Here is a 15,436-nt window from a genome sequence, read left to right as displayed (position 1 = left end):
CAAGGCACGAGCTACTCGAGGACTGCAATACTATTCTAGCTATAGGACCATGTGCTCAAGGCAAGCAGCTGAGAGAGAGAGAGAGAGAGAGAGAGAGAGAGAGAGAGAGAGAGAGAGAGAGAGAGAGAGAGAGAGAGAGAGAGAGAGAGAGAGAGAGAGAGAGAGAGAGAGAGAGAGAGAGAGAGAGACGCTGCAACCTGCTTATTGGTTTGCCCGCTACTCGAGGAGGATTGCACAGTTAAGTTGGGTTTCCCGCTGCTCGAGGAGGACGACGTGGTGCAGTGGCACAACTCGAGGTGGCGCAGTCAACAACCAAAGTGGCACATGGAGCCAAAGTGGTGCACTGAACAGTCGAAGTGGCACAAGGAGCCAAAGTGGCGCAATCACAAGCCGAAGCACAAGCCCAATAGCCTTAGATCCGGTCATGTGGATCTAAGGCTTGACCTTTTAATATAGATATACGGTCGGCTGCCTTCGGCGGTCTCTCTCTCTCTTTATCGCATGCACAAGGGCTTTTCTCAATTTTGGAGTATAACCTTCACGTTGCAGATTCCGACACATGTAAAGGGCCTTTCCGCCATATTATGTTAGTTTAGATTAGATACTAGATTCTTTGGGTACATATTGGTGGCTTCTCAAGTTTATTGGAGAGAATCTAATAAGATCCCTTTCCTAAACAGTCGATATGAAGTAAAATCCTCATCAAAATCAACATGCAGTGAGGCAAAGTCGATCCTGGGAGCTAGACGATCCCAAAGAGCATTTCGCCTAAGCCATGCGGACGAGCATCAACGCTGTCAACGACCAAGCACCCAAGCTTTAAAAAAAAGGATGAAGGCCCCCCCTTCCTCTGTCGTGCGCTCACTTCCCAGCCTGCTGCTCGGCCACCCCCTCCTCCGATATTTACGACCGCTTGTGACCATGCGCCATCACCTGCGACACACCAAGCCCTGCCCCATCCCTCCTCCTGCCTCGCATGCCCGACTGTACTTCTGGTATTCGACTTTGGGTTTGAGGGTATCTCGGGTAGATACCCACTAATAAAACAATTTGCAAAATCGTGACGACATACTAGATTATAAACTATAGATTATAGATTATACATACAGCACAAATTTGTTGGAACTTGGGGGACAATGAGTGCAAATCCCCATACAATTCTGAAGTTTTAACTAAGCCCAGGAAACCTTTATAAATATTACTAATGTTTTAAAAATTTGTCGAACAGTTTTAACTGCGGCTTCCCTCTACGAATCTCTGTCGAATGTTTTATCTCTGCCTTCTTCCTTCGAATCCTTCCTTCGTTCTCCTGGAGCAAGGTTCTCTCTCTCTCTCTCTTTCTCTCTCTTCCCCCCCGAAACCTAACACACACACACACAACGATCTGTGGGTGCACAGATGGAGCCCTCTCTCTCTCTCTCTCTCTCTCTCTCTCTCTCACACGCACGCGCGCACACACGCACAAACGCACAACGAAACCTGTGGTTTCTCTCTCTCTCTCTCTCTCTCTCTCTCTCTCTCTCACACACACACACACACACACACACACACACACGCACGCACGCACGCACACGCTTGCGTGTGAGTTTCAACCCTCTCTCTTTCTCTGGTGAGGGCATTTTGAGTTTTCCGTGTTTGCAGATCTGCATTGGTGCAGTTTCTTGTGCACTGTGTTCGAGCTTCTTTCTGTTTTTCGTCATTTAAGCCTGCTTATCCTTTTTTCTGTAGACACTGTTAATAATGGCTGAAAAAGTGGAAAGGACAGGCGTTTTAGAGAGAAAGGCCATCATCAAGAATGCAGATATGAGCGAGGATATGCAGCAGGATGCCATTGAATGTGCCTCACAGGTTCATGTTCTCTTCTCATTTGGAATAAAAGCACGTGCCTTTGTCTCCGTTTTCTAATGCTTCTGCTACCCTTGTGAGGCGACTACACAGCATGGGAGCCCTCTTTTGAATTATCTAGAAGAATCATGTAAGATTCCCCCCCACTATTGTGGCAGAAGAAGGGCATTTGCTAGCATTGTTTTATAGCTAATGTGGGTGGATGTGAGCTTCAAATTGTTGAGCTCAACACACACCTCAATCCCTCGGGTACCCGAAATTATGAACGGACTTGCTGCCTTTATGAGTGAATGCCTGTCAAAAACATGTGCAATGTAAAAGAGTGCCTTGAAGAGGAGAGTCTTTATCACTCACGAGGGCTGCAAAATTTAGTGTAACAGGGATGTCTGCTGCCTTGTTTTGGCTTTCGCATTTTCAACGAGCAAGTACTTGTTTAGATGCCCAAGAAAGCTCTGGATTTGTATTAAAGGTAAAGACCGTAATCCTTGTTTCCATCCTCGAACTATCGCTATCAAGGGTCGGCCCTTATGTAGTGCACAAACTTCCTAGCCATGGCTTCCTAGTCTTGAAAGCGTTTGCCAGTAGGTGGAGAGCAAACCGACTTTGACATGGGCTGAAAATGGATGAAGTTGATGTGGCACTTGATGGGCAGCAGAGGTCACCTTCTCCAGATGCGATGCGGCACTCTGGTAACATAGGCAATCAGCTGCCAGGAGGCTGCTATGGCTGCAGATCTGGGTAGCAATGTCCATGTGGCACACAAAGCCATGTGCATGTGATGATGAAATATAGAAGTGACTTGAGAGCCACATGGATTTCAATGGAATGTTTGTTGGTGATGCAAAGCTTGCTCTATATTCAAAGTCCTCGGCTAGTGTTGCTAAATTAGCTTTATTTGTAAGAAATATAATTCTACATGAATTATTGGAAATAATTGGATCCATAAGTGAGAGGGTTTTCTTGCTTGAGACATCGGAGTACAAATGTTTCTACCGTGTCATTCAGAGGAATGACAAGAGCATTATGAACAGAATATGTAGGCCACCAAGAACAGATACTTTTGATGTGTCACATCGGATGGGTGACAGAGAGTATCGAGAAGAAGTATTTGATTATCGGGAATGGACATCTCTGATGCATCGTGGGATGGGTGACATAGAGCACCGCGAAGGAGTTGTTCTGCAAGTTAGGTGAGAAACTACTAAGTGATGGGTATTCTTGATGCGTCACATAGTGGGTGATGGGAGCATCGAATAGGGAATAGTCCATAGTCGGGAGGTAAGGATGATTTTCTGTAAAGGAGTCTATGTTAGCATTGCTTCTGTGGACGAGGCTATATCCAAGGACACATGGGTTGTGATTGTGTAAGCGTTGTTTTCAGCTTATAAGCAGGTACATACCATTTTTAAGATTGTCCGACCGCCCACTCAGTCAATTGTAGATTTAGAAGCCAAAAACTAGGGGCCTGTAATGTGCAACGGAAGTGATTTATGGTGATAATTCAGGATGAGTGATGAGTGCGTACATTTTCTTTTTAGTTCATGAGAGAGACCAGAGAGAGACTGTGAGTGATAGAAAAAGAAAGGAGACTAACATTCAATGGGGTCCCAAACCCCCCTCCAAGGGCCCCCCTCTCGATTGCTGGAGAGGTATTTGCTTTAGATTGCGCAAATGCTGATACAATGGTCCTATATGCTGAGATGTTGATGGGATGTTGCCAAGGATGCTTGGATCTGTGAGGCTAAAGGGCTGGAAATGCAAAACGCTAGTGATGCTGTTTGGGATTTGCAAACTCGGCGAGACTATGGGTTGATTTGCTATGGCCAATGCCGAGGGTGCTGATGATGACGATGAGAATGGGCTGAAAACTGGAAACGCTGGCCGATTAGTTGTCTGAGGGCTGTAAACTGCTAACACTAGGGCTGATCTAGAACTATGGGGCTGATCTGGTGCTGTAGGCTGATGCTGGACAAACATGCTAGAGGATCTGGTATTTGAGGGCAATTGTTGGTGGGCTGAGGTAATGGTTGAAAATTGCAATGGCAGAGGGTACTGATGGGTTGGCTGCCTAGAGGGTACTGGAGGAACTGATTGTTGATGATTGAATGGTGACCCTTGGGTCACCTTTCTATGTAATGAGAGGTTGGTTTGGGCAAGGCTTATATTAACCCGACTACTTGCTAAAAGATGATAAATGTCAATTATTAATAAGTCACTCATGTGCAATAAAAGGGTATGCAACTAATCTAAAGTGCGTGGACATGCACGTCCTGCGTATAGGCTCAGAAGGGTGCCAAACAACTTCCTAGGCTGTCCAAAACCCTAGAAGTAGGAGTTAGCTTGTCCACATACACATAGGGTTAGATGTGCAGGACCCAGGTCACAATGCCCCTTCTTAGAGGCTATTTTTGGCAGAATCTCTCTCTCTCTCTCTCTCTCTCTCTCTGCCTTGCGTGCACATCAAGGCAGCAAGGCTCCTCTCTAGGCGTAGCGTTTTCCCCTATTCTTTGGCAGATTCTCTCTCTCTCTCTCTCTCTCTCTCTCTCTCTCTGCCTTGCGTGCACATCAAGGCAGCAAGGCTCCTCTCTAGGCGTAGCGTTTTCCCCTATTCTTTGGCAGATTCTCTCTCTCTCTCTCTCTCTCTCTCTCTCTCTCTCTCTCTCTCTCATCTTGCCAGGTCATGTGCCTAAAAAAGCAGCAGATAGCACATTAGTATCCATAGGAATTGGATCAGAAAACCAAGGCGCCAGCCCTTCCTCCATGTTGTGGTGGATTTCAGCCACCAAGATGATGCTGCTGATGACCCCCACGATTGTCCTAAGTGCACCAGTTGACACAGAGACTAAGTAGATGAGTGCAGTCGTAAAGAAGTGCCCTCAGAGATTGTTTCCATCACGATAAGTTGGCGTTTTTCTCTGTTTTCAGCCCATAAGGGTGTCATAGACGCGGATGATTTATGAGAAGGAACCTAAGAGCACACCTCTTCTGAGTGTAGGATTAGAAGAAAAGATTTTTTGCATAGAGATCTCTTCTGGGGAGTTGCTTTTCGAGTGTCGACTCTTCCTCCTGCGGATTGTTATCACCGATAGTGTTTTCCAGACGCCCATCAACATCTTTTTCTTGCCGTTTCTTGAGTCTGTCCAAAACCTTTAGGACATCTGACTGTCACAAAATGATGACGTGGCAGTACTGCCCGGACGGACATGATGACATGGCAAAACTATATGGACAGGTCCGTAAATTGCGCTGACATGTTGATGTGGCAATAGTACGGACTTCTGCGTTTTGCGCTGTGCCACATGGCAGGCTGTACGGATTTCCACGATTCCACTGGCTGTTTTTGGGCCAAAGAGCTTTTGAGTTTGCAACATTTCATGTACTTGCTTTTGATTTTGAGGCCAAGGGCCTCTAAATAAGAACCCAAGGCCATTTCTCCCCGCAGTTAGTTGATGAGCTACTGAGCAAAGAGAACCCGCGAGAGTTGTAACTTTGCTCAAGCATTAATAAGAACCCAAGGCCATTTCTCCCCGCAGTTAGTTGATGAGCTACTGAGCAAAGAGAACCCGCGAGAGTTGTAACTTTGCTCAAGCATTAATATAAAATAAATACCAAAAGGGGCGCCAGATTTTGGGGCCAATATGTGTGGGCACGGAATCATGCCAGGCAGTGTCGACTCTAACTTTAAAATGTGATAAAGTTGTGAAGTATTTTAAGTGATTCGCTCGTGTGTCGTGCCAGATTTCCGACTTGCGGTGCCCAAGTCTTTAATAGTGGTATCATAGCTCAACCGATTTTCCTTCTAACGGTAATCCGATCCTTTTACCGCGACACACATGGATTCAAGTGACGAATCCAACAAGAATCAAACGAACCCTCCCGACAACTCCGAATCGGGTGAAAGTACGGGAAACTCAAATGGGCAATTGGAACAAGAGTACGGGCCTCCACGGCCTATGGAGTATGAACGAATGGAGATGTAGCGTCAATAGATGCTTGTGCTAAGTAGATGCTCCAGTTTTCGAAGGATCCTCAAAACGCGAAATTTTTGACTCGGCACCTGATTGATGAGATGCATTCCTGATGGCGTACGGCCATCGATTCACCATTAAATTGCACATTGAAGAAACCCACCTGTCTTGCGGATGCACACTGAAGATGAACTTGATGATGTGATTGAACGACGAGTCAACCAAATATTGAAGACCTCAAAGCCTCCAAAGAGACGCGGCAAGGGAAGAGATTACCCTAGTTATTTGGGTCGACAATCTTCTTTGCAAATGCACGAAAAACCACGAAGCGTGTACGCTTCGAGGGTGTGTCCAGTTCGTCCTCATCCTCTTTTGACAGTTCCAACATCTCTTCCTATTCTGATTCCAGTGATGAGGACAGAAAGGGCAAGAAACGACGAAAGAAGCAGAGACATGGAAAGAACAAGAAGAAGGTCAAGGAAAGCAAAGCCCATCGAAGATCTTGGAAATTTTTTGACAGTTTTGAGGAGGATTCATCCTCTTTTGAGAGCTCAGAGACTTTGATCACCAGATGTTTTATTCTAAGAGGAAGCACTCTTATAGAGCTAATCAATACGACTTTCTCAAAGATAAGAGTAAGAAGATCAAAGAATTCAAGGAGGGTGTACAAGCAATAAAATTTGATACCTTTTCGGGTTTTCGAGATGAACACAAGGCTCTCACTTTTATTCAACAGTTTGACATAGCTTTTATTGGAGGGCGCTATTTAGAGCACTCCAAGATTAGAAGGGCAGCATCCCACTTGAAAGGAAATGCACGGACATGGTGGTTCACTCTTCTGTTACGAAAAGAAGCATCGACAAAGTGGCTAAAGTTCAAGAGACTTCTTATTTCCTCGTGGCTCACTCAAGAGTACGAACGTGACGTGATTATCGCTTGGAATCATCTTTGGATGGCCAAGGTAGATACTCTGTATACTTACTGTGCGAGATTTTGGGATGTTTTTCTCCTGCCACATCTTTTTAAAAGATCAGTTTTGAGCAGCAAATCGAGCGATTTTGCTGTGGATTTCCCAAAGAGAGACGAGATTACTGTTTATTTCAGAAATCTGAGTCCATGGGACATGCTAAGTAAGGGTTTGCTATGCATTCAAGTAACTAGACTTATCCAACATAACAACTTTCAATGAATGATGACAAAAGAATGAACGATGACAGCAGAAGAGGAACGAATATGCACGTCCCCGACTGACAGAGGAACAGAAAGACGAATAACTTAAAACGGGGAAGTGTTTTGATTGTGGGGAACAAGGGCATATATCTGCGCGGTGCCCCAAAAAGGCACAAGAATGAGAACGATTGACAGATTGAAATAGAACTGGGCGAGGAGATACTCGCTCCAGAACAAATACTGGATAGAAAATTGAAAAAGATACCGATGAGCTTATAGTATTTTGCTTTATGACTTTATGAATGAATAACTTTGAAATAGGAATTCCCGAAGATGACTCTGATTATGTATGAAATTAATTTGTGGAAGATCTGGCTATTTGTGAACAGATAACATGTGAATTCGAGAATGAGACCATGACGAATTTGCATAGGAATGCAATTTGGAGCAATGACAACTCCAGAACCCGATCACAATTCGAGATGTTAGGTGCAGCGGAGTGAATGTTTGAACTTTGCTCAAGATGAGTGCTCCGAACTATGCTCAAGGTTCCTTTTGTTCTTATGGAAGGGAGAGCCTTCCGTTCTTAATGAGAGAGTGCAATGATCTCAACAAAGTGAATGGACACGGTGCGTGCAAGTGTATGAGACTGAGAGATAGAGAGTGTCAAACCCTCCTCCAAAGGTCCCACTCTCTATGGCGAGAGCGGTCTAATTATGATTACACAAATCTCTACAATGCTTGGACTTGCCGACGATGTTGACGACGATGAGGATGACGATGAAACGGGCTGAAGTCTGAAAATGCTAAGGGTTGAAATTTGCAATTTTTGTATCTGCTGAATTTTGACTCTATGTCGATGAGGATGTCGATGGCGACGATGCGACGACAACGTGCTGAAAACGCAGATGCTGAAATCTCCGTTTTCCAGGCTGAAACTGCAAACTTCGCGGGATCTGATCGTGCGACGAGGATCTGCTGCGGGAATGTCACATGACACATCCAACCCTATGTGTCCGTGGACAAGCTACAATGCAAGAAAGCAGAAGAAGCGTGTACGCTTTGAAGGACTACCCAGTTCTTCTTCTGACAGTCCTAGCTCTTTGGACTCGAGCGAGGAGGACAGAAAGGGCAAAAAGCGAAGCAAAAAGCAAAGCTTTGGAAAGGGCAAGAAAAAGGCAAAGAAATTCAGATTTCGCCCAGTTTTTGATAGCTTTATGGAGGAGTCATTCTTTGACAGTTTGGACTCAGATGACCATATGTTTTATGCAAAGAAGAAGCACTTTTACAGAGCCAACCAATATGACTTTCTCGAAGACAAGAGCAAGAAAGCAAAAGAATTTAAAGAAGGTGGACAGCCGATAAAATTTGAATCCTTTTCTGGATTCTGAGATGCTCCGAGAGCTTTGGCCTTCATCCAGCAGTTTGACATAGCCTTCTCTGGAGGACATTACTTAGAGCACTCCAAGATTAGGAGGGCTGCATCTTTTCTTAAAGGAAATGCTCGAACATGGTGGTCCACCCTTCTTCTGAGGAAAGAAGCTCCAGTCAAGTGGTTGAAATTCAAGAGGCTCTTTATTTCTTCTTGGTTGACCTGGGAGTATGAACGTGATATACAAACCGCTTGGAACCATCTTCGGATGACCAAGGGAGATTCTCTGGATGCTTATTGCGAGAGGTTTTGGGACTCTTTTCTACCAACCTCTTCATTTAAGAAAATTACTTTTAAAGAACAGATTGAGCGGTTTTGCTGTGGACTCAGAGATGCGAGACTACTGCCTGGAACAAAAGTCAAATTCTATCCAAGAATTAATGGGTTATGTGAAACGAGGTTTCTCGATACATTCGGGAAATTTGACTTACCCCACTGATGAGATTCTGACCTCCAACAATGAAAGTAGAAAGAAAAAAAGTTCTCAAGAAAAGAAGGATAAGGATGCACGACCCCGGATGATTCTTCGAGAGAGGGCTAACTATATCAAAGAGGGGAAGTTGTAACAAACTTGGACACCCCAAGTCAAGATTCTACCACGACACAGCAGAGATTCACTTCAAAATAGTTCATAAAAGACGACACGGCCCGGCGTAGTTCCATGCCAAGAGGTATTGGCCCCAAAGACTGGCGCCCCTTTTGGTATTTATTTTTATATTAATCTGTGTGCAAAGTACATAGAGAACCTGCGAGTACTCACTCTCAGACTCTGCGTCCAGATGCTCTCAGAAGTGAGCCACTAAGGCCAATTATAAAGGTTTACAAGGAGGAATCCCAATCCTCGAGCGAGTACTTCCGAGCGAACAAGTAACCGAGCGAGTACATAAAAAAAAAGGCAAGATCAAGACCTCAATAGTGACTCTATAGAGGATAGTGTAGCAAAGTAAATGCAAAACCAAACATAACCCTCCACAACCCCCATGGGGTTCAAACCGGATGCGATTATTTTTTGCAACCCCAAAAACATGGTGTGACAACCCGATGCTTAATATCATGTAAGCCATCATTAATCAATTGCACACATCTGCTTGTTTGATTTTGTAGAATCCCAAAACACGTCATCTTACATTGACTTTGCAAACCCATTTCTGTCATCGACTTTGTAAACCCATTTTTGCCATCAATGAATGGGTGAGACTGACCAAATTTCTAGCATCCAAAGCAACAGATCATTGCTTTAATAATCTCTAGACAAGGACTTGCATACCGGCATTGCTCGTCTTTGCCCCTTTAAGGTAGAAATTACACTTAACACTCGGAAGCATGACCATTGCCATGTCTGCCATTGCAGATTTATATAAATAAGCTTGTGGCCATGCTTTGGTCCATAAATGGTCATGTCCCTAATCATTCTTGATTGCAGGCTCGCTCAAGATGGGTTATTGGGATTCTAAATCGTCTGAAACACTAAAAGGCTTCACCGATCCTAAATTTTAAAGACATTAAAATATGTATAAATACCAATTTTTAAAATGCGAGATTCTTAATTTTGAAGATGCTAAAATAATTTATTTTTTTAAAACTAAATAAATTATGTCCAATCCATCAACACAATTTTGATTGAAATTACTTTGACCCAATAAAATGTCTCAACTGTGAATTTTGTTTCCTTAGTTTTGTGGAGCACTTGGTCCGTGTAAAAGGAAAAGAGTACCTTGAGAGTGGGCAAGGTTTGTGAGAGAGCTTCGGTTTGCACAGGACATGAGATGATCCATTTATAGTTAATGCTCAAAACCTAGGTTAAGTGTGATCCCACCTAAAATTTTGAGATTTACCTCTAAATTTTAGATTTGAGGGTAAGAAAACCTACAAATTTTGGAGAAATGTAGTGTAATTTGGTGTGAAAACCTTCAAAAGGTGCACACCAGCGTCGTGCACAGAGAGAGAGAGAGAGAGAGAGAGAGAGAGAGAGAGAGAGAGAGAGAGAGAGAGAGAGAGAGAGAGATATGTTGAAGCATCTAAGCAAGGTGAAGATTGAGTTCAACACCTTTGATGTGAGGTCTGCATCAATCGTGGAGTTTTTAGCGCAAATCCAGCAACCCCAAGTGCCAAATTCTCATCAAGCACCGTACGGACAAGACCCCTCCCCTTGTGTCTGCTACTTACACTAATGGCAAGGAGGAGATCAGCCTTGATGGCTTAGTCCTCAATGCTCAAGACATCCAAAAATCCATCCTTAAGCAGTTGTAGGCCATTGAAACCGAGGAATTGTTCAAGGAGGCTTGCATCCCTTGACTTGTCATCATCCCTCTCGAAGAGGTTGTACTCGTCAAGAATACTCCAGACGTAGGCTAAACCGCCAATTTTCTTCTATGTTATGTAAGACATGAATGTCTCTAATGCAACCTTTGGGGGAAAAGAGAGAGAGAGAGAGAGAGAGAGACACACACACACACACACACACACACACACACACACACACACACACACACACACACACAGAGAGAGAGAGAGAGAGAGAGAGAGAGAGAGAGAGAGAGAGAGAGAAGAACGAGAAGTTTTAACTTCGTAGGAAACTATCCAAAGAGACCGTAAAGATCGAGGAGAGTCTTTTTGTGTGCGTGTTTTCTCAAGACTTGGAACTCCCTTTAAGGGCGCGTGCCGCCGCGCGATGAGAGAGAGAGAGAGAGAGAGAGAGAGAGAGAGAGAGAGAGAGAGAGAGAGAGAACCGCGCCAACTTGGTAGAGCGCCCGTCGATCATGGCAGTTTATGGAGTCCAAGCTGGCCAGCAGCCGCAACCGTCGCCTTCGTCAGATGGTATCACAACGGCTGCCAACAGAACCCTAGAAACAGACCCCCTTTTGGGTCATTTGAAATTTTTTTGTCGCGCCTCCTGCCCCCGTCTTGACGCGTGATCCGTGTGTGTGAAAAAAAAAAACTCCCCAGTTGGTCAAGCCATGGCGTGTACCTTTACGTAGACGTTGCTTAGTAAATGGAGCATTGCGATGTACTCCATTGATGTTTGATCGCAGCCGCAACTGCATGTGTGTGTGTGTGTGTTTGTTGTGTGAGTGTGTGTGTACGTGGAGGGTGCCAACGAGGCTCAGAAGTCAACACGCATATGTAAGGCTAGCGTGGGCGGTGACTATGCAAACTCTCGGTTACAGTGCCAACTTCTTGTGTGCAGGCCTTCTGAGGAGGCAGAAGCGGGCGTGGCTACGTAGGGTACGAGCATGGGTACGGGTACAAGCGAGGGTATGGGTATAATAGTAGGGGTACGGGCCTGGGTATGGCAGCTGAGGCGGCGGCTGGGGAGGAGGTGGTGACAGTGGTGGCTGTAGAGGCGGAGACGTAGGAGGAGGAGGAGGAGGTGGATTTGCTGCGTCCAAAGTGTTGGCGTGCTTCTATGATTGCTTCAACGGCCGTAAGGCTTCTTGTTAGAGTTGATCAAGCTTCTCTCTCTCTCTCTCTCTATCATTAGTCACCCCTTTTGAGAAGTTTCTGCTCACATGTACACATTGGCATCCATTATATAATATAAACTGGTCATTGGTCTTGAGAGAGAGAGAGAGAGAGAGAGAGAGAGAGAGAGAGAGAGAGAGAGAGAGAGAGAGAGAGAGAGAGAGTCTCCAACATGACACTGAAAGGAGCACAGCAGCACGTCGATGACTTGCCTCGATGTGTGCTCATCCACTCATTCCCACACTGATCGTGATAACACAATCTCAACATAGTGAGCTTTGAAGAGCTCGGCAGTGGGTGATAGCACTATTGTGGTTTTGGAATGATATCTGGTGTTGATGAAGTTTGCATTACTTTGGCTCCCACAAACAGGTGCTATGATGGTGACTATGATGTCAAGGCCAATTACCGTGTGTATTGACGGTGTATATGCAAAAAGGCAGTAAACATTGGACCCTTTTTATTAGCAGCCATGACCTTCGGAAGTGAGAAAAACATAAGAAGTTTAAAATTACACAGTACAGATGCATCTTCCTCCAACTCGAGCTCTAGCATGAAACAAAGGAGATATGCAAAGTGACTCCATTTTATTCACCACATTTCACAATATCAACTTGTGCATTTGAAGGTAGGCGCACTTAGATAGCACCATCCTGAGATTGTGGGAGCTTCCCGATCACACATAGATAGGTGAGAGACTAACACTCTAGCCATGTATGCTTCTTTTGACCGCATATGAGCTAAAACTGCCCCACCTTTTCCATCAATAGGTACTCCTAATGGATCAACTACACAATTTGATATGTCCTTTCCTACAGGAACATCCACAGTACATCCATACCATATCTCGTTCTCTAATGGATAGAAAGATTTTGAAAATTCCCTTGGGAAAAATGGCCCCTTTTCCTTAGTTTCTCCCAAAAAATTCTACATCTTTAGATTCTATTGGATTGCGTATAGTTTGCAAACTTAGCTAGGCGCATTGGTGTGTGGGGGCTACAAAGGATAATATTCCCCCTGCCTTGAATGTCACACCTATCTAGTTGAGCAAAGACAAGACAATAGAAGCACATGATGTTGCCATACTTCACAATGTTTTAATAATAGTGGGAGGAATGATGGCTTCTTGTGACAAAATTACTCGCCCTATTAGTAGAGGCAGCAATCTTGCACACATACCAAACCTAGCTATGTGTCAATCCCGTAGAATGTTATGATGTTGAACAAAATAGAAAAACTTAGAGAATGAAGAGCTCTTTTTTATAAGAAAAATTTTCAGAACCGTTTTGTTTTTGTTAGTGTGGATCTACCCTTGCGTTTTAATACTAATTTTTTTCTTTATAGTTATTTTCCATGGGCCCTATATTTGTAACTACACTAAAAGTAGGAAAAGTTACCCTTTTTTGACGGGAGCGTTCCACCACTCCTTTGAGAAAGGGGTTTTTAGCTTGACACAACGATTGCTATTGGACCACATGACTGCTATTGGACCGCACATCCTTCCTGTGAATTTTTCGATTTTCTTAAAGGCAAGTTTGAAATCTAACGATTAAAAAACATTGGACCCGTGAGCAATATTGTCAAGTTTTGAAAAAAAAAACCCCAATGTTGTTCATAGTGGATCGCACACCGGCGTGTGGTCCTTGGTGTAGGAGGTGATGCCATAAAATACAACCGAAAAGCACGCTAGAGCACCCATAGATTCCAAAGACCCACATTAACGCTGCCACTGTCATGTGCTTTGTACAGCTTCCCCATCGCTCTCCTCTTTCCCTCCTTGTCCTAGGGCCTATGTTGTGTTGCTTTGGCGGACGCAAGAGGTAGTAGGTAGCCCTTTTTCCACATGCAATTCCTCTCCCCTCTAGTTTGCATTACAGGGATCCAACCCCAGTTACCCCACCATTCCAAAGCGTCGGAACTCTCACCCAAAGCCAGTTGTGATGCCAGTTGTGCCAGTAGAGTTCAAGACATGTAGTCTTCTTTCGTGCACTCACAAGTTGACCGCCCTCTCTTGCTCGGGTTTTAGTTCGCTCGAGAAATCTCTCTCGGGCTATGGTAAGACTCATTTACAAGGGGTGCTAAAAGCAAAGCCCCAAAAGCTTTTGAAAAATAAAAGCAGTTGATCTCCAAAAGTTTCTCAAACTCAAAAGCACTAATCTCCAAAAGCTGGCAGCATGATTTGCGAAAATCAATATTGTCAGCGAAAATCACAGAATTCCGTACGTTGCCACGTTAGCATGTCAGCGCGTTTTGCGGCCATCCGTATAGTGCCACGTGTAACAGACTTGGACACTCCAAGTCAAGAATCAACCGCGACAGCACCAAATAACCACTTCAAAACAAGTCACAGATCACAATAGATGTACACTGGCCCGGCGGAGTTCCGTGCCTAGAGATATTGGCCCCAAAGACTGGCGCCCCTTTCGGTATTTCTTTTTATATTAATCAAATCAAAGTACAAGGGAGTGGCTAGGGTTTCACTCTCAGACTCTGCGTCCAGATGCTCTGAGAAGTGAAGCCCTCACCACTTATTTAAAGATACAAGGGATGCCCAAAAGCAGAGCCCCAAAAGCTTTGCAGTTAAAAGCATAAGAGCGTAAAAGCTCTTCTCTCTCAAGCTCTATTAAAAAAAAGCATTCTCTTCCTTTTCTCTTGCGTAGAGTAAAAAGCAAGATTCGTGTCGCTCATCATTAAAAAATAGCAAGATTCGCGTCCCTCATCATCATCATTATTATTTTTTTTAGCCTCCGTGATTTTCGGAAATTAGGTTTTTGGTAGAAATTAGGGTTTGCAAGAATTTTAGGGTTTTTGCTGTCCGCCACGTCATCACTTTGTGACATACCCCCCTCTTGAAAGCATTGTAATCGACTGCGATTACGCCTGCAAAACCGACAAAAGCTATAAACCGTCTTAGCAGACACTGACTGTTAGTACCTACGTACTAGGAACACACATCTAGCACATGTACAAAATCAACAGTCACATCACACGACATCACAGGACATCACCAGACATCACAGGACATCACATGACATTCAACATTCATTCGGATCTTAGACCATGATTTATCGGCAATGTAGCTAGCAATCACATCTAGGTCCAATCGGGATCTCATCGATGTTGATTGACTAACCCCTATTGCAACCATGTCTATTGAGATCAATCATACCAAAATGCTGCAGTCATTTCGTCTCTCAGTTCCTGCACTCACAAGAAGTCAAGAACAAATCAGTATCATTATCAAAAATTCCATTTCATAAAGTCATCCAGCAGAATACTGTCAGCTCTCAATAAGAAGTTGGCCTTGGCTCCTTCAAAAGAGCTTCCTGATCCTTCACTTTGCCCCAAAAAGGCGGTAAAGTTTGTACTTTCATTCATTTGATTCGGTGCAAGTCCCACGCCATGTGGTACCAATTCTGCTTTTCTATCTGCCTTTTCTGCCACGTTCCTCAGGTGCTCTCGAACTCTCAGGCCTGTTGTCATCTTTATCATTCTGTTCTTTCTGTGCCTTTTTAGGGCACTTCGCGGAGATATGTCCATGTTCCCCGCATCCAAAGCA

General features: G+C 44.3%; 1 protein-coding gene across 1 annotated transcript in view; it reads left to right on the top strand.

The window, feature by feature from the left end:
- The first annotated feature begins 1,177 nt into the window (after positions 1-1,177).
- LOC147428322 (Dynein light chain type 1 family protein) overlaps positions 1,178-15,436 on the top strand; it is a 47,873-nt gene continuing 33,614 nt past the window's right edge. Inside the window, exons 1-2 of the mRNA XM_086496573.1 lie at positions 1,178-1,319; positions 1,729-1,848. Of these exons, the coding sequence (XP_086352699.1) occupies positions 1,741-1,848 (108 nt within the window). The 5' untranslated portion in view covers positions 1,178-1,319; positions 1,729-1,740. The remainder of the gene's footprint in view (positions 1,320-1,728; positions 1,849-15,436) is intronic.

The sequence above is a fragment of the Adiantum capillus-veneris genome, chromosome 23 (genome assembly GCF_014529385.1).
Source record: "Adiantum capillus-veneris isolate H3 chromosome 23, ASM1452938v2, whole genome shotgun sequence".
In the NCBI taxonomy this organism is placed as follows: domain Eukaryota; kingdom Viridiplantae; phylum Streptophyta; class Polypodiopsida; order Polypodiales; family Pteridaceae; genus Adiantum; species Adiantum capillus-veneris.
This window is presented reverse-complemented; position numbering and strand designations above follow the sequence as displayed.